Source organism: Saccostrea cucullata, unplaced genomic scaffold (genome assembly GCF_032062105.1).
Source record: "Saccostrea cucullata isolate Sc308-1 unplaced genomic scaffold, CSIRO_AGI_Scuc_v1 ctg89, whole genome shotgun sequence".
In the NCBI taxonomy this organism is placed as follows: Eukaryota; Metazoa; Mollusca; class Bivalvia; order Ostreida; family Ostreidae; genus Saccostrea; species Saccostrea cuccullata.
In genome coordinates this window covers 170098-189327 of record NW_026931171.1, presented here as the reverse complement: position 1 = coordinate 189327, position 19230 = coordinate 170098, and the positions used below count along the sequence as shown (strand labels likewise).

At 32.4% G+C, this 19230-nt stretch overlaps 2 protein-coding genes across 2 annotated transcripts; one reads left to right on the top strand and one right to left on the bottom strand.

The window, feature by feature from the left end:
- The first annotated feature begins 868 nt into the window (after window positions 1-868).
- On the top strand, window positions 869-13305 carry LOC134231651 (dnaJ homolog subfamily C member 7-like). Its single transcript, XM_062713637.1, is given in 14 exon segments — window positions 869-1017; window positions 1821-1921; window positions 2364-2488; window positions 5099-5212; window positions 5692-5766; window positions 7281-7399; window positions 7737-7893; window positions 8496-8660; window positions 8752-8843; window positions 9334-9407; window positions 10512-10658; window positions 10793-10890; window positions 10893-10950; window positions 12197-13305. Coding segments are annotated over 14 exon segments (1497 nt in total). The 5' UTR covers window positions 869-949; the 3' UTR covers window positions 12301-13305.
- Window positions 13306-13557: 252 nt separating this feature from the next.
- Window positions 13558-19148, bottom strand: LOC134231653 (uncharacterized). The gene is made up of 9 exons (XM_062713639.1): window positions 19141-19148; window positions 18953-19009; window positions 18699-18848; window positions 18049-18141; window positions 17073-17135; window positions 16251-16295; window positions 15955-16040; window positions 15186-15261; window positions 13558-13741 (listed from the first exon to the last, which is right to left on the bottom strand). The coding sequence occupies exons 2-9, from the start codon at window positions 19007-19009 to the stop codon at window positions 13688-13690; spliced, it is 624 nt and encodes a 207-aa protein (XP_062569623.1). The 5' UTR covers window positions 19141-19148; the 3' UTR covers window positions 13558-13687.
- Window positions 19149-19230: the final 82 nt, after the last annotated feature.

Below are 19230 nucleotides of genomic sequence, written 5' to 3'. Positions count from 1 at the left end.
GTTGGGGAAAAAGTGGGCCAGGGCCCCCTGGCCCCCCTGTTGCTACGTGCCTGCCTGCAGATAATAGGCCTAACTATTTTCAGTTGTCAATAGGGCTGGGTATTGGCCCGAGTTTTCGTATTGCGATATATTGCGATATTTTAAACTGTATTGCGATATGTATTGCAATATTTTTAATGTAACAAAAATGGCATTTTCTTACTATATTTACTTTAATTTACATGCACAATGTACATAACTATGATAAGTAACCAACACGGAAAAAAAATCTTGTTGATTTCATTTAGTTATGCTCTGAAATGTTCCCGCAAAACAACTTCTGACTTACTGTTTGGCTTAATAACAAACTTTCATAAGTCCATTTTTATTATATTTAGTAACAAAATTCCTTAATCTAAGCATATTGCCAATATATCGATATTACAAAATCGTATTGCGATACGATATTTTTTGTCATTGTATTGCAATATATTGAAATATCGATATTATTGCCCAGCCCTAGTTGTCAAATTAAGTATGTTATGTACTGAAAGTAAGAATTAAAGGATACAGACTCTGGAAATGACATATAGATCTTACTTGAACAGAGAGGGGGAAAAACCAAGTTTTGCCAAGACCAAATTACTTGTCCGTGACAAAATTAGCTGTGAGCGAGTCGTTTGCTTTGCTAGTGAACCACATGTATCAGAGACAAAGGCCTAAATAATGTGTATCCTCGGTGTCATTGCATGATTAAATGTATTAATAATAATATCGATTTTTAAAAAATAATGCAAAACTATTAAAATCTACAAAATAATATAATTAATAATTAGATTAACATGTAAAAATGTGTAAAAATGATCGTTCCGAATGACCAGGCAGTCCAGCCCATATATTAGTATGACCCGACATAAACTTCCAGTTGATTCTCGCGAGATTCCCTTACGTAGAAGTTGGTTTCGTCAAAATGTCCTCGGAAACTCCTATGGAAGAGGACCCCAGTCCACAGACAGAATTTCATTCGGGAGAATTATTGTTAAGTATCGCCGATATACTGCATTCAATATTTTGACATATTGTCATTCATACGAAGGTCACAGAGAAAAATAAAATTTTAATCTGTGTCGAGCCCGATTTAGAACTGGGATTCCCCCCTTCTCGTATGTTCTTTCACGTAAAATGATGTGTTTTGAGACGTTTCTATGATAAAATTAGTTTATTTAACTCTGTTAAAAACTACAAAATTTAGGTTTACATGTTAAAAAAATAATTTTGTAAAAACAGGATGTATGGATTTCCATGGAAACTTCTAGAACATGTGTATTTAGGGCCTATACATATTGAGCATGTTGATATGCATGTTTCTATTTTTATTTTTATTAAAACGTTGTTGTTGTTTTTTCTAATTATCCATAATTTATGGTCTGTAATAGAATTATTATACCCATGGGTGAATTATTCTACATAAAATCATATATATTTGGTATACAAAATGACAAAATAAATAATATTGCACTTTCAGTTAGATCTAATTCTAAATCTAAAATTTTTCAGCTAGGCCTACTGAATAGCTACATGACATTTATGTCATTTAAATAATTTAGTAATTGGATTTCTATATTACCATTAAAATCTTTTATAGAACTTTCTTCTATGTTGATTAAAAAAAGTAAAAGATTTGACATAAACTATGACAGCTCCTGAATTTTAGTTTATTATTCAAGATGTTAACATTTATGCATGTTGGTTTTGATTTTCCTCTCTCCACTGTTTATATCAATTTTTTTTAAAGAATAAGTTCAGCAGATTTAACTAATATCACAAATTAAAATTTTCAGAAAGACAAACATTGATGCTGAGAATAAGAAAGCTGAAGGAAATGCATTTTATTCAAAGAAGCAGTATAAAGAAGCAATACAGTGTTATACAGAAGCCATTGGTAAGGTCTAAATAACTTTACTAAGCAAGTTGATTAGATTTCTTTACTTTGCTAAATGCTTCCACATGTAAAGTTTCTTTGTATGTTTAAATACAATGTAAGTGGAAATTTTACCGAGATGCAGATTTAGCGATTTGTCCTTAAAATTGGGTATTATATATCTAGCTAGAAGTATTATTATTAAATTATTAAATATTAGTGATTTTGAAATGCTCACTAAAGAAACTATTACAACTTAAACACAATTAATTTTTAGCCATATTCAATTTTAGCGATCTCGGCATCCTCGCTAATAATGCCAAAATTAAATCCTTCCTAAAAATTTGCTTATACAGTTTTATGATTAAGGAATATTTTTGGAATATCAATTATCATTTTGATTGGCAAACCTCTCCATAAATCTCTCTTTCTATCTGTGATGGGTGTTTCTTTGTTTATTTAGATTCATGTCCTAACTGTGCTGCTTACTATGGGAATCGTGCTGCTGCCTATATGATGCTGAATAGGTATAAAGATGCACTGCATGACATCAGAGAAGCACTTAGGATTGACAAGGAATTTGTGAAAGTAAGTACCAGTAACCTTTTCCCCAAAATTAAGAACCAATTTTAATGGAGGATAGAATTTAGAAAGAAAGTTTGTACCATTTAGTGATATGCTGGTACCTACATCAGAGCTGTGGAAAACTATTTTGTTTCTACGCTTTTAATGCAAGTTGAATGATGATTTTTGCCGGGGAGAGTAAGTTCCAAATTAAAAAGTGCAAATTATTTTCTTAATTACACTTTATTTTAACATGCATTACCTCCTCCGTTTTCGTTTTTTGCATTTATTACAATGCTAGATTTCATCACTTTTGGGCAGGTGTCAACAGGGACCTATATAAAGGGTGACTATTTGCATTTAGATAAAAGCGATATTTCTATTAAAAATTTATTTTGGTAAAACTATATAAAATCAACAGTTGTTTAGTGCACTCTCTAGTGTTATATGCAAACATTTGTTGCTTGTAAAATAAAAATGACGAGTTCTGAGAAGAGGGGTGTACAAGATATAAAACGAAAGGTATTTTTAAAGAAAGGATCAAGAAGGATGTGAAACCTATGTAAAAGTGAATGGGTAACAAAGTGAACGAAGACTTTTTCTTCGGATAGCAGGCGTAGGAGAAAAGTGGAAACATAACAATTGTTTTCAAATGTCAATCACTTTAATGTACATGTTACAGTATTTAATTATTTGCCCATAAAAAAATGAAGGCATTTAAACGGTAGTATGCAACAATACAACGATCATTGATCAAATTTGCTCGTGATCACAAGCATTTGACGGCTAAAGCAATACAAAGGAAATCAAAAATATTTGTTTCATGTTCCGAATCGACAGGACGACATTGTGTGGGGGTCTCCACTGGGATAATTTTTGTCCCAATAATCAAAATGTTTATCCTAAAGCGCCAAAGTCATGATATGGGGTGCAATGGGAGTTCATGGTTTGTCCAACATTATCGTTCCAGTCGGCGAAACTTTGCAAATTATTATGTGAATAAAATTCTTCAGAAAGAAAAAACCTGTTACCTTGCTTTGGCAGGAGATGCCCAAAAGTTGGTTCAATATCCAGCCGCTACGCTTGTTCAAGCTTGCCCTCGTAACACAGAATTGGTGTAAAAATAATTTACCAAACTTTATTTCCAAAGAAGAATGGCCTGGCAATTCCCCAGACCTAAACTGCATAGAAAATCTCTGGAGTATCCTGGACAGTGAGGCCTACAAGGATCCGCGCCCAACGTCTATGATCCAATTACGTCGCCGCCTTCAACGTGCATGGAGGGAAATACCTCAGAAACATTTGATTTCATTAATTCATTCAATGCCAAATAGAATTAAAAATGTACTGAAAAACAAAGGTGGACTGTCTGGTTATTGAAAATAAAAAGAATACACATGAGTTGTTTTTTTCAATAAATTTAGGCCTAATGTAAATCACGGAACGTACTTTCTTAACACCCTTTATATACTATATAGTATATAGGTCCCTGGTGTCAATGATAATTCTGCATAGTAAACGTAATTTTTAAAAACATTAATGCATTTGCGAATTATGTTTTACCTCGAAAATGAGTCAAGGGCTGATTGCTGTGCATATAATTGATACCACCATAATGAAATCGATGGAAAAAAAACGAAATCTGGGACAGTCGGGAACGACGGAAGTACTAGGTAGACCGCTATACTTAACTGTGTTTAAATTTTTCTTTAGAAATGTTTTACGTTTTCTACCTATTCTGTCCTATTTGTAAATTTAAAAGGTCACGCGAGACAATGCTGGTTTCGCTTTCATTTCCTAAAGCCTCGATCTCGTGCAAAGAAAAAGTATTGCGCAATCGTGTATAAGGTACAATAATTAAGCTGGGAAGTGCGCCGATGATAGGCCTGAATTAAAATGGAAAAAACAAAAACCTTTAACAAAAAAAGAGGTCGGTCATTTGGACCGACATCGATAGCATTTTTACCGGTCACAGGCATTTTTTGCCGGTCTTGCCGGCATGACCGGCAGTTTTCCACAGCTCTGCTACATGTGGCTATTTTGTTTCTACGCTTTTAATGCAAGTTGAATGATGAAGAGGGGGGAGAGTGGTGATAAAGTGAAATGTTTAAGAAATTTTTGCATTACTTCATCTTGTACTAAACATACAGATGTGTGACTATTTGCATTTAGTAAAAGTTCAAAAGTTATATAAATCCAGTTGTTTAGTGTTGTAGTTATATGCACTTGTTGCTTGTAAAAGAGGGAGAAGAGGGGTGAAAGATAAAGATATAAAAGAAAGGTATTTTTAAAGAAAGGATCAAGAAATATGAAACCTGATGAATGACTGAATTCTTTTTCTGGGGGAGGGGGGAATGAAATAAAGATTATTTTCAAATTCAGTCACTTGTACATGTACAGATAACAGGCCCATAAGAACAGTGTAGTATGCATGATCATTGATCAAATTGCTATGCTTTTGACTCGCAATACAAAGGAAATCAAAAGTGTTTATTTTTTATGAGGGTTTTCGCTGGAAATTCTTCTTCGAGCTTAAACCTCCACTGGGATAATTTTTGTCACACGAATCAAAATGTTTATCCTAAATGCCAATTAAGACACCATTTTCATCCAAATTAATTTGACCTTTTTTAGGGTTACCTCAGAGAAGGAAAATGTTACCTTGCTTTAGGAGAGCCCCAGGCTGCCCTCTGTAGCTTCAGAAAGGTCCTGGAACTGGATCCAAACAATGCAGCAGCAAAGACAGATGTAAGACTAAGAGACATCAAGCTTTATCTTACTTTTGAAAATGTAATGTCCTATTACAGTGTTTGAAACTCGCTGTAAAATTAGCTAGACATGCAGGGCTGATTGCTAGTTAAAGTTGTCCACCCTGCCAAAAATGTACTAGCCCGAAAAAATAATTGTCATTTTTAAGTTTGATTCAGCAATAATGTGAATGTGTCAAGCTCACTATATATTTGATCCCAGACCTAGTGACTGATGAATTCTTCCGTTTGCTTGTTACACTTTGCAGCCCGTAATATTTGTTGATTTGAGAGAGTTTTATCAAATATCTGATTTTAATTTATGCCCAGCGGGGCGTCAATACATGCAAATATGTTCGCCCATGACAAAATGTGCATGTCTTGGGCAGTTGGGCGCACAGTTATTTCAAACGCTGCCTATTACCATGACGATATTAAATTCTTTTAATAATCTTACTTTGAAAATATTTTTTTTACCAGATTGAAATTGCAAATGGAGTGATGAAATTTGAAACAATGGCAGAAGAAGACTTTCAAAAAGAAGACTTCAGAAAGGTAATAGTTCTATCATTGCAAACCAAATGGCCTCAATAGTATAGAATACATTTGATTTGTGTTTTGTATGTATTGTGTGTGCATGTGGTCCTGACAATAATTAGGTTTGTGCAATTTTATTAACAGAGATGCCACACACCTACTATACTGAATAATTAAAGCAGTATGAGCCGCAACTTTGATGTCAGAATTTTTTGTTGCAAAATTGTGAATAATTATTTCAATGACAGAAAAAAAATAACATTAAGAAACTTCTGCTGTTAAATTTTGTGAGAAAAAAACCAAACGTTGAGAAAATTAGTTATATTGGTATTTTTTTCTTCATTTGGATTATACTTCACGTTAAAAGGCATACACAACCTCTGAAATGTTTGTTATAATTGATTAAGAAATTATTTTCAGTGCAAATCCTTTCGTATTTAAAAATTTTTTTGGTTGTGTATATTGGTGGTTTATTCTGCTATTATGTAACCTATATGAAAATCTTCAGTGATTTTTAATCACAGCACCAGTGAGGTGTAAATTACATATAGATTTATCTAAATCGCTGTAAAAATTTCCAGATATATCGCCATATTTGATGTCAGAATTTCAGAATTTTTTGTTGCAAAATTGTAAATAATTATTTCAATGACAGAAAAAAATAACATTAAGAAACTTCTGCTGTTCATATTTGTGATGAAATTTTGTTTCTAATTCTGTTAAAAAGATTGGAATTTCAATCACCAATGATTATATTTTTGGGTTTTTAATTAAAACTGTTCAATAATGATATAATTTGTAAGGAAATAACTTTTCATGTAACAAAATACAAAGAGAAAATTAATCAACATGTTGCTTTTACTGTAAAAGTTTTAGTTTAAAGTGTTATTTATATTAACACAAAAACTTTAAAATGCAATAAAACACTTAAATGATTTATGCATTAAAATGATCTAGAAGCCCTTTCATAATATATCACATATCGCTTTAAAAAATATTGTATCGTATCGTATCGAAATTTTTGGCTCAATACACAGCCCTTGATTTATCATATTAACACATTTTAAGAGCAATATAAAATTTTCAAAACTCAGCTCATATTGCTTTAAAGTAATGTCCATGTTCATTAGTCATAAAATTTACAACATGTATATGTGTTACAGTAAAACACACTTTTAGCAAAGAATCTTACAGTGTATGTAATGAATTGATGCTTACAACAAAGAGATTTTCATTCCCCACGACTTTAAATGTATATAATACTGTGTTATGCATCGATCATTACAGTAATTATACATTACAGCATGCACATAGCATGCATGTGCGAGTTATTATAGTTACATGTATTTAATATCTGATAGAAATGATGATCACCAGTTATTTTGGTCTGTGTATTGGTAATTAATGTAGAAAAATAGTGTACACGTACAAGTAAAAGTGTGTGTGATGGTTATTACATTTACTACACTGCATTGATGTGATAATCATTATGAGTACTATAAGGTATTTATGTTTGTAATTTGTTATTGTAGGCTGTATTCTGTATGGATCAGTGTCTACAGAAATGTCCAGCATGTATCAAGTTTAAACTGAAGAAAGCAGAGGCTTTGGCAATGCTAGGCAGATATCAAGAGGCCCAGGAAATTGCCAAGTAAGTATTAGATGTCATAGTATGATCTTTTATGTGTGTGTAGTACATTTTATACAAAAGCTGGTCAATTAAATGCGATCAAATATATATCAATGTAGCATATTTTACTACCATGAGCTAATGTAGAAAACACTGATGTGAAATAGTATTTAGTATACCGGTAGTTGATGTTTAGTTTCAATTATTAAGCTACTGTGATATTAACTATTGAGAATCGTAGTCTACATACATGTATTTAACATATCAAAGTGGCATCATTCAAAACATTATCATAGTATATCTGTATTATAAAAATGAAGTCAGTATCACTTGATCCAAGCAATTGTTTACTTTGCAGTGATGTGTTACAAAGAGAAGATCCCATGAACTCGGATGCCCTATATGTGCGGGGTTTATGTCTGTATTATGAGGATATGGTAGATAAAGCCTTCCAGCATTTCCAACAAGTTCTGAGGCTAGCACCAGACCATGCCAAGGCAAAAGGAGTCTATAAAGTAGGTCTTTGGTATTAGATTCAGCAAATCTTTATTTATCAACTGCATCTCTTAGAAAATAAAATCTACTGAACAAGAGCCAAAGAAATCCAGATAGGATAGACTTTTTCAATGTCACCTTTTTTTCTCTGCTTGTTCATAGTTATTCCCCTTCCATGATCCACTCCCTAAAATTTTCAAACTAAATTACCTACCTACTGATCCATTTTGTCACCCAGTGTTGAGAGAGGCCTGATTAATAGTACATGTACAGATAAGGGGAATAAATATGTAACTCCATCCAATGTTTTGTTGAAGTGAAAGAAAATTCCTGTTTTTCATGAAATCTTTTTCTGATTTAAAACTTTGATACAGTTCAACAGATTTTTAATGGCATTTATTTTATTGCTTCAGTCAATAGAATATGTCACCATCTGAGGGATAAAAATGTCCCTTATATCTGAGAGTTCCTTACACAAGTATTACTTCTTTATAGATGTGTGTTACTGCTTTTCCTTGAGGATATAATTTTATTGAAAGTTCCACAGGACTGGGGCTGTATTTTCCAAACATTATGATATGACTTGCTCTAAATGTTTTACACAAAGAATAAACTTTTTCAGAAAGCAAAGTCACTTAAAGCAAAGAAAGAAGAAGGCAATTCAGAGTTCCGTTTAGGAAACTTGGATAAAGCACATGATTTATATACAGAAGCTTTAGAGATAGATCCCCTTAATAATTCAACAAACTCCAAGTTATATTTCAACAGAGCTACAGTATCATCCAAAGTAAGTATTGTGTAAGAGAAAAGAAAAAAACATGTTTTTGTTGTTGCGTGAAGGTACATTTAAATTAAATATAAAACCTTATATTTTGTAGTTAAATCAAGTGCAAGATGCCATAAATGACTGCTCAAAAGCAATAGAACTTGATGACATGTATATCAAAGCATATTTAAGGAGGGCAAAATGGTGATATATTTTTTTTAAACTTGTTTTTAATCGCTTGTTTCTTACATTTAGAAGGTATTCTGAAGGCGGAAATATTACATGTACTATATACATGCACACATTGTCACAAAGGTTTAATTTTGGGTAGTTCAACGTAGATTCAAAAGTGATCAATTTTAAATATATATGTTTTTCAACTGTGCATTCTGCAATGATTCAATGAAAGCAATGAGTCAATTCATAAAATACTGTAAGTTTGAGAGTCAAAATGTTCCTCAACTTTTGTCCAAAATCTCATGGCTCAATAGAGGTTAGGAAGAGAATTATAATTGACTCTTAAAATTTTTTGTAAATACAATAAAGGAAGATATGTGTGTTCTTGAATGTGAAAAAGTCACCCAGAAATTCTATTGTTTCATTTATTTGTAATTGTAACCGAAAAGAACTACGGGTATTTTAACACTATCCTCTAAAAAAAAACCTATTTTATCAGAACTTGATAACATTTCAGTTACATGGACTTAGAACAGTATGAGGAAGCTGTCAGGGATTACGAGAAAGTCTATAAAAATGATAAATCAAGAGGTAAGGGTAGAGAAAACATAACGCGTAATTAGTTTCATTATTACTTGTAGTGTTCCCAGCAGTTATAGTAAAGGGAGATAAACTGTAATAGAAAATTTTCTTCATTATCAGATATTAGAGCTGTTTTAAAAGTTAAAAATTCCAATCCTGTATTTCTTTTAAATCATGTGTAAGGGTAACGAAAGACTTAATAAGTATTAGAAATAGAAATTTTAATTTCAGAGAATCTCATTCATCTGTCTGTAAGCATGTCAGTCTGTCCATCTGTCACAAAAACTTTAACCTTGGTAATATTTTATGAATGAGAAGAGATCTTTCACCATTTCAGCATTGAACTATACCTCAATGTAAGCACACTTTGTTCGAGGAAACGAATAATTCACTTTGTGTTACTCATTGATACTGCAGGTGTCACAAAAAAAATCCTGCGGAGCAAAAATTGCTGTGTTTACCTTTCAAGAACATCTCTGGGTAATAGTACCGGTACTGTTGTGCCAGTGGGAGAGAAACTGCACTATGCAGAGTAGATGCATTCATTCCTCAGGAAAAATGTGTGCAATGGCAATATGCTATGCTAAAATTTCAGGAGAGAGGTTTAAAGAATGTGGTAAGGTCAACTGCCATTACCAAAGCATCAAGTCCGAACCCTCATACAGAGGATGTATCTGTATATACCTGGCTAGGGTCATATGAACACATAGGGAAGGATATCCATAACCTTTTTCTAAAGACTGAAACCAACACCAGCCCTATAGGTCTACGCATATATTGACCTAGAATTGTTCCTTTAAAAATGTTGCTTGTGAGCAAGCTTTATACCTGGACTAATTAAGAGAGGTGTTTGTGGAGTTCGAAGCACACAGCAACTTAAATACCTGGTAGTACATGAATTTGACCATTTTTTTTTCTCTGTTGCTTGCATTCTCAAGCTTGTAAATTAGGGAAGGCAAAAGATGTTTGAACAGTATGAAAAGATCACATATTTAAGGATATATGTAATACTTCTCTTCTTTCTGTCTGAAAAAGTAGAATATTTAAAATAGCTTGATTACTTGGAGAAAAATTAGCTATTGTGTTATATTTGTATACTGATTTTTACTTCAGAAAATAAGCGACTTCTTCAAGATGCAAAGCTTGAGCTGAAAAAGAGCAAAAGGAAAGACTATTATAAAATCCTTGGTGTCTCCAAAACTGCTTCTGTGGATGAAATTAAAAAGGCATACAGGAAGCGGGCATTAATCCATCACCCAGGTAATGTCAGCAACACAGTTTTCTTAAGAGTCTAAGAGTAATGATTAATTCATTTTTTGTCACTCTTTACTGTAATTTAGAATTGTTGCTAAGAAAATCCATCAAACAATGTTGATTTTGTGCTTATATTGTAGACCGACATAGTCATGATACACCCGAGAAACAAAAGGAGGAAGAGCGGAAGTTTAAGGAGGTTGGAGAGGCCTACTCTGTGTTATCTGAACACACTTTTTTTTAGGAAATAAACAGCGGTATAACTATCTTGATGACTTAGAAGGACCTGGTGGATTTGGTATGATTAAAATAACCATCATTTCACTGGAAGTTTCAGTCAATCAACTTATTAATCAGATGTTATGATTAATATTTTTCACCAAAGACCATCTTTATTTATGCATTAAAAACACATTCTGGTTTTTTTTTGCTACCCCAACCCTTCCCCCAAAAATGAAAAAAAAAATATTTTCAAATAGGCAACACCAAATGCACCAAATGGATAATTAGCCGGGCTTATTGCTCAAAGAGCAATTGCCACTTTTATTGTTTTAGGCATAATTTATATTTCATAGTCGCCATTTTAAAGTTACGTGCAAAAATATAGTAAAATTACTTTCAACCGCTTTTGAGATGATACAACACATGCTCACACATAAATAAAGCAACAAAAATAAAACGAAGTTTTATCTATATAAATAAACATTAGTAGTAATGACTTTGAAAACTTCAGTCCTAAGTCAAAGAACATAGTTCAATAGCGTAAGGATATTTGATAATCAGTGTTATCGTAGTTCTCTACACATTCGAGGTAAAGCAGGAGAGGGAACCAGACTGGCCTGTTTGTTTACATTTAGCTGCGGTACCAGATTAATTCTGATTCTGACAAAATCAGACAGTGGTATTAGGAATGAAAAACTTACTGTCAGTGTCTTATCATTTATATTGATAGTTTTAAAATGATTTTTTTATCGGAATATAAACGTGATTCATGTAAGAAATTCATGTAAGAAATTCATTCTACTCTGTAAATGAGCCCGGCTCTCTGTACTTCTGAGTACTTTGATTTTTTTCAAATACTTGCAAATGTGAATTGGGGAATTAGGAGAAGGAAACTCCAACATCAGTGTATATTAGAGTAATGATAACTTGTAAACAGCCTAACTGTGTAATTTGAAATAGTTCTGATGGATCTTTTTAGACTTGGATTGCTGCATTTATTAGTATATGTTAAATGTTTTGGCCAAGCCATAAAGCTTTTATCAAACCTGTACATTTCTCAGTTTTAACTTGAAATATGCATGTATTTTTTCCATTCAATTTTGAGCAAGGTATTGGTATAGGTTTATTGATTAAATACAAAAAAACGTGTTTTAAAACTCATGGTTTTATAGTGTCCAAATTATTGATAGATAATTGAAATTAGAAATATTTTGATTTCCATGATGTTTATATTTAATTTTGGAAAAAAAGATTAATCTCAAAAACAAATATTTAATACTTGTTATTTTATGATTATTTATTTTTTATTTTTTATTTTGCAGACCATGTGGATCCCAATGTGATATTCCAGACCTTCTTTGGTGGTGGAGGAGGATTTGGTGGTGGGGGTGGTTTCCCTGGTGGTTTCTCTTTCCAGTTCGGATGATCATGATTTTACAACAGCAGACAAGGGAATTTGATTATGTACCGATACACAGAGAGAATCTGCCCACCAGTCATTCACACCTTCATAGAAATATAGGTCAGCCAGATGTACACCTTGGTTGAGAATCATTTCAGAAATCTGACAGTGTATTTCATTGTTAATCTATGTTAATTCATTAGGAATCATTGTCCTATATAAGGAATGGCCTTTCCAGATTTGTTTTTTTTTTTCAAGACTAGGATTGTAAATTGCTCACTTCTGTGCTGTCTCCAATTTGCATGCTTTTTCTTTTATTTTTACTTTTAAAAACTATTGTATTATTATCGACAAAATATGCATTCTCTCATGTATGTTTCTTCAGATTGTAGAGCAATTCTGAAACAAAGGCTGCACTTTCATAATTATCATTTGAAGCATGCACTCATCTGCTTTATCTCCCTTGCCTTGCATTGTAACATATTTCCTATTGTACAATGTACAATGTGTGTCTGTTGGGCTCCGTGAGACCCAACCATACACAGGACATTATTATCATTATTGTACACTCATGAACTGAACTAGAGGATGTTTTATGTTCGTTTTTAAACATGTATTGTGGAGTACTTGAAAAGAATCAGAAAATTATATTTTAATCAATGTTGCATGTTAGTTAAAAATCTGTTTTATATTCAGTAATTTTCTGATTTTTTTTTTTAGAAAATATTTCATAGTATTTCTTTACCCATAATACAAAAAAGTACATATGTATCAAATGTATTTTATGGTGTTCATTATCTTTGCTTTTTGAAGTATCCATTGATCTTAAGGTTTTGTTACAAATTAGGAGTATTGAGTAGGAATGAGTATGAAAGAACGGGAGAAAGAATAAAGTGAAAATGAACATGTACATTTGTTGTAAAGTTACTTGATGAATGCTGTGATTATTGCAATGTTTTTTTGTTCATATTTATGTAATGTAAATCTGAGTTGTGTCAACAAGGTCTAATAAAAGATCTCCTTTGTCTATATCAATTCTTTTTATATCGTAAGGATGATTGTGAAAGTCTCTCACACTGTGTGTGGGTTTGAATTTTTAATCTTGTTTTTTGTTTGTTGTTTGTTTTTAAAAAAAAAAAATGCCCTTTCAATATTCCCTGTCTTAGTACATAGCCCGTTAATTTTTTCCATTATACCGTACTTATTATTGACAAAGAGAGAGGAAATTTTTTTTTTAAACATCCCTAAACTTTGTTTAGATAATCTTTTTTGAAAGGCTAATTTGCTGGTGCAAGTTTCTTTAATCAGTCAAAATGAACAAGGAAAAAATAAAAATGGTATACAGAACAGAGAACTAAATTACAGGCTGCATCTCTGAGTTTATTTATGTCATCTTGGAAGTATAACATGTTTACTTTTTCTTTGGAAGAAATCCAACCAATGAATCCAGGAGTTTTCCTTCTATCTGAAATTTATTGATCAAAAAAATGAATTGGGTTTCATGTTAAATGAAAAAAAGAGGCCCTTTGGCCTTGACGGTCACCTGAAATGGTGAATTTCTTAGGTAATGACCACTTTGTCCCCACCTGGAACTTAAACTCTGAAATTATGTAACAAAGATTTTACAGTTTGGTGAGGACTCCTTATTCAGTATCGTATTTGTGCACTTTAACTCCTTGAAGGTCAATGTAAAGAGAAAATATGCTTTATGATGTACATATACTTCAATTTATAATTCAACTTGGTCTTACCAAGGGGCCTGACCATTGGTTCTGAATTTTAAAATTTATGTAGATTGCAATTATTTTTTATTATAATCATGCAAACAATTGTTAATTATCCATTAATATTAACTTCTTGATGAGTAAATGATTAACATTTATTTAAAGTGTTTTGGTCACAACCCTCAGCCCCAGGAAGACAAGGACTTCTTATTTGTTCCCATTTACTTATAAATTCCATAGACAAAAATTACTCGAGAGAAGGAGATGATAATGTTCAGTGATTTCAACCAAAACCCAATACTTGATGGATGCTGACAGACTTATAAAAACTGATAGAATAGGTCACTTGAAATGACACGTGATATATTGTCACAGGTGCTTGACTTTCTTAACCTTTCTTTTCATAAATAAAAATATCCCCTATATTATAATAATATTGTTATACCCTTATAAATATCCTTCTATATATTACTAATAAAAAGTCCTACAAGAGAAATGTTTATTACATCGGTCTAACAATATCACTATTGACCGGTCTTACATAAGAATTGTTAGACCGCAACGTCACTCGTCTGTTACGTCACAATTAATAATCATCGTTCAATATCGGCACACTTATTTTTGAGAAAATAGCCGAAGTTAAGAGCTATTTTTAAGAGTTGCTGCTAACAGCAAGGTAAGGTAGAAGGGAAGAGTATGTTTTGTGAATAATTTTTGTGATATAATAGATTTATAATTGATTTTGTTCTTTCTCAGCTTGATGTTTACTGAAGAAACCATAATTTCCATATAAAATAATTGATAGTATAGCGTGTATTGATAAAATTGATCAATCTTACGTGAGCAGTGAAGGGATTTTTCCTATATACATAAACAGTTATAGTGGCCTGCCCTTCCCCCGGGGGTCATATGATTTGTTGGACCTGAAGATGAAAATGTTGCCCTTGGCCTGCGGCCTCGGGCAACATTTTCACCTTCAGGTCCAACAAATCATATGTTGCCCTCATACCCAGTCAATAACTGTATAATAATATAGGGGATATTTTTATTTATGAAAAAAAAGGTTAAGAATTTCAAGTGCCTGTGTATATTGTGTAGTAAATTGTAGTATTTAATTTTTGTTCTTCAATCTAATAGTGCAGCGACAGATGAAATAAATTTTATTTGTATTGTACATGTATTTACCTCTTGAAAATCCCGGCAAAATGTTCCATGGACCTCAAAAAAATTCCGAAAGTGGTCAATTATGAATTGTCTTTGCCTACAAAAGTTCATACATTTTCATATTAGAACCAGTGGATTACTTATAATTAGGATTCTAAATTTTACACCTCCTTAGAACTCCCAAAAATATAAGTAACATGATTTCTGTCCCTCATTACAAACTGGTATAGACACACTTATTTTTGAGATTGAAATAAAATCACAACAAGTAATTCAACTTTAAAAAAGCAACATTTTTAATGTTCTCAATTTAAAAAATCAAAACAAAAACAGCTCAATTATGACCAAAAATTACTGTGAGAGACCTGCAGTATCTTGGATATCAAAATAAGATATTATCTCATCTAATAGTGTGGAATGCTTATCGACCATGTTGTATGACCATTGTCAGTGAAAGGGGACAGCCAAAAGAATTGACATATCATTTAAAAAACACTTTGACAAACAAAAATAAAGGAGGTGGGGTGGGGGTAGTAGATCCCAGCTTCTTTCACAACCGAATTTTATTCAATGCTGATTCGACAATACTGCAACAAAAGTACAAAGCGTAAATGAAGCAACCAGCTTTTCAATGAACATTTTCAATCCGTTGAGGTGGGGCTAGAGTACTAGTGGGGATGGGGTGTTACAATGTGCCAGTTTATGGAACTTTTTCAGTATATGAAAATAATACAGATGAGGTTATGAATCCTCAATCTTAAAAAATATTAATAAACTGATTTACATGTACCTCCTACAAAGACTGTTCACATCTATTTCCAGTTTTTTCCTCATTTCCCTCAATTCTCGCTCTTTCTGTGTGCACATCTTGGTGAACTGAAATAGAAGAACACACGTTGATGAAAGACCTATTGACAGAAAGCAAACTATCATATTGGTAAATTCAACATTTAAAAAATATTAGAAAGGAAGCTGGACGCGCGCAAGACAACAGGAGTCTTTTTTTAGCTGTTTAAGACGTTGAAATAACCAAACCAAAATGTAAGCAATGTGAGCGAAAAGAATAAAACATTTGCCAGTCGATACCTCTTCTTTTTCAGCTTGAGACTTCTGCTTGTTCTTCTTCATTTTCTACAAAAGAATGGGAACGATTCAAGTCAACAAGGATAAAAGGAAAATTAATTTAGTATTTCTCTTTAAAATGTCGCATGCTCTTGAGATTTATTTACTAGTATTCAAATTATAATCGTTTTATTATTTTACTGAAGGATTTTAATTTGTTACATATTTAACACTAGATATAATCCATTTGAAAACAAAATGACTCCCCCCAAACCCCAAAATTGGTTGGAGTAAAAAATATACTAATAATTCTGGTAGAGGGCAGGGAGGGCTATAGTCCTGCATGTCCACAAAGTAAACGTTGCATCCGTGTATCACCAAAAAGAATACTTGTTATATCGAATAAATGTGTATAACTTTCGCAAAATAAGGAAAACAAATGAGTTCAAATGGGGGGGGGGGGGGGGGAGTTAAATCACTGAGCATAAATATATATTTTTTAAAAAATGCATTATATTTAAAAATACAAGGATTTATTATGACTATAAAGTAGAATTATGCCGTTTTGCATGTGCAGTTCTATGATTTGCAATTAACAAATAGACAATGAGACATGAGGGGAGAGATTAATTAAGACGCGACAGGAAGAAAAAAAGGGGGGTACTAGGTAACTTACGATTAAAGTTATTTAGAAAATAATTTTACTCTTAAAATAACTGGACTCCCACCGGTGTTTAATCTTAGACCTACCCCCACGTGCACCCGACCTGAAAAAAAAAACGCCCCTTCAATCTGCTGATTCCGCTCATGTGCTCCTTCTCCCTAAAATTCATGAAGCCTACTTACCTCACCTTCACGTCTGTAATGACGTAATGCTTGACTTCCTTCCTCAATCTTAACTCGCAAGTCCTACAATACAAATATTTAAATGATTTTTTTTTTCTAATAACCATCAAATATATATAATCAAAAATACAAAGTCAAAGGGATTCATATTCTATATCTGATAAAATTTGTATACATGTTTGAATAAGATAATTGTTCTACTCCCCAACCCCCAAAACCCAGGCCTATTTTTTTCCACAGGAAAGGCATATGATTTTTCAAAAACCCTAGAAAAAGCAGATTTAACTAATTAAAACTAGTTTTATCTACCGCAGTATTTGCAAAAATTTGAAGATGTAGTGGTCTTAGTCACTTAGATACATAATCCTGTATGCCGATTTTGATTTTTGATGAACAGTGTAAATTCTGTAAAAAATCTTTTTAAAGGCTACTCCTCTTACAGTTTTAAACTGATTGGAATCTTTCCTAAAAATTCATTGCTATTGCAAAGGTTCAAGCCCAGCTGCTTTTTTTCTCTTTCAAACCAGTATAGAGCTACAGTCTCGACAAAGACTTTTGGTTTCCAAAAAGAATATGCTGTTTGAACTCATTTATATTATTAACTGATAGTTATTTTTTATTATAAGAGTTAATTAACAAGTATCAATATTTGATTTGAAGTATTTTCTATATATAAAAATTACGCTGTACAGTGTACATCAATTTCTACCGATTTCTTCCTCTTTAGTCACCGCACACGCAGATCTACTTCATAAATCAATTTAATACATATATCATATACTCAGGGAAAATTAAGGCAACAAGACATACATATAGTGTTTATTTAGAGTTTTCTTGATTTAAAAAAAAAATCGGGGATATGACTAAAATGTACTACCTAGAGAGATTGAAATGCATAAAAAACGTAAATTAATAGAAAAATAATAAAAAAAAAAATATTGCAATGGAATTTTCTAATGATAAATTATGAACTTACTAAGATGACGTAGAACTTGTCTGCGAAGTCTTGGAACCCGTCTCCCAGTTTACTAACATCCTTTTCTAGTAAATCCCAAGAGGCGTCCAAATCCTGGAACAACATCCAATGTCTCAAAGAAATATCGTTTGATTTAAATTTATGTGAAATATCAGGAAATGCGTACATCAGTGATCTATTAAGAATGTGGTGATAGGGTTATTTATTGAAATATAGATTATAGAGAATACTTATTTATTGGATTTAACAAACAGTTCCTAACAAACAAGTTAGTGAAATATCAGAAATGCGTACATGATCTATGAAGAATTTGATGATACGGTTGTTTATTGAAATAAATTATAGAGAATACTTATTTATTGGATTTAACAAACAATTCCTATTTAATCAACATTCAATTTTTGAAGAAAAAAAATACGCAAAAATCCAGGATTATCCCACGGAAGATTCCACGCCTACTCAAAAATAAATCTAAACTCTCTAACGAGGATTTAACGAGGGTTCCTTGTAAGTGAAGGGGGGGGGGTCCAATCTATTTTTGAATACACAAAAATTTGATAACTCTGAAAACCCCAGGGGGTTCGAACCCCCTCTACTCTAGATCAGCGCGTAAAGAATACATAGAAAATTGCTGAAGTGCCGCACTTTACCTGGAGGAGGGATTTGAAGTGATCCATCCCCGGCCAATCAGTGCCACAAAAGAGAAGGAGGGCACTGTTAACACCAGACATCCCTCTCTTCATGGCAGCGATTGTGGACAAGTAGGCATCCATTTTCTTGGCTAATACTTGAAATGCATTCTGGAAGTAAAATATCGATAATATATATATATTTTAATATTCATATGTGTTACTGAAAATTTATAGCACACTCATCTAGGTAGAATTTGATAATTAGTAATTACCACTTGTGTGTAGAATTCAACTACCATATCCTCAGGTGAAATATCCTCTTTATCCATCTGTGCAAAAAATAATTTAATATGAAATAGATATGTGTAAAAATTAATTCAAGATGAAATACATATGTATTCATGTCAAGTTGTCCATAAAAAAACTAATAATTTGCGGCATTTTATAAAATGAATCTTACCTTTTGATGTTTTAGCCTTTTTGGTGCTATGGTGGATACTTTGTGACGTCATAAAGATGTAACGTCACAATCTCCGGAATTAAGAATTCC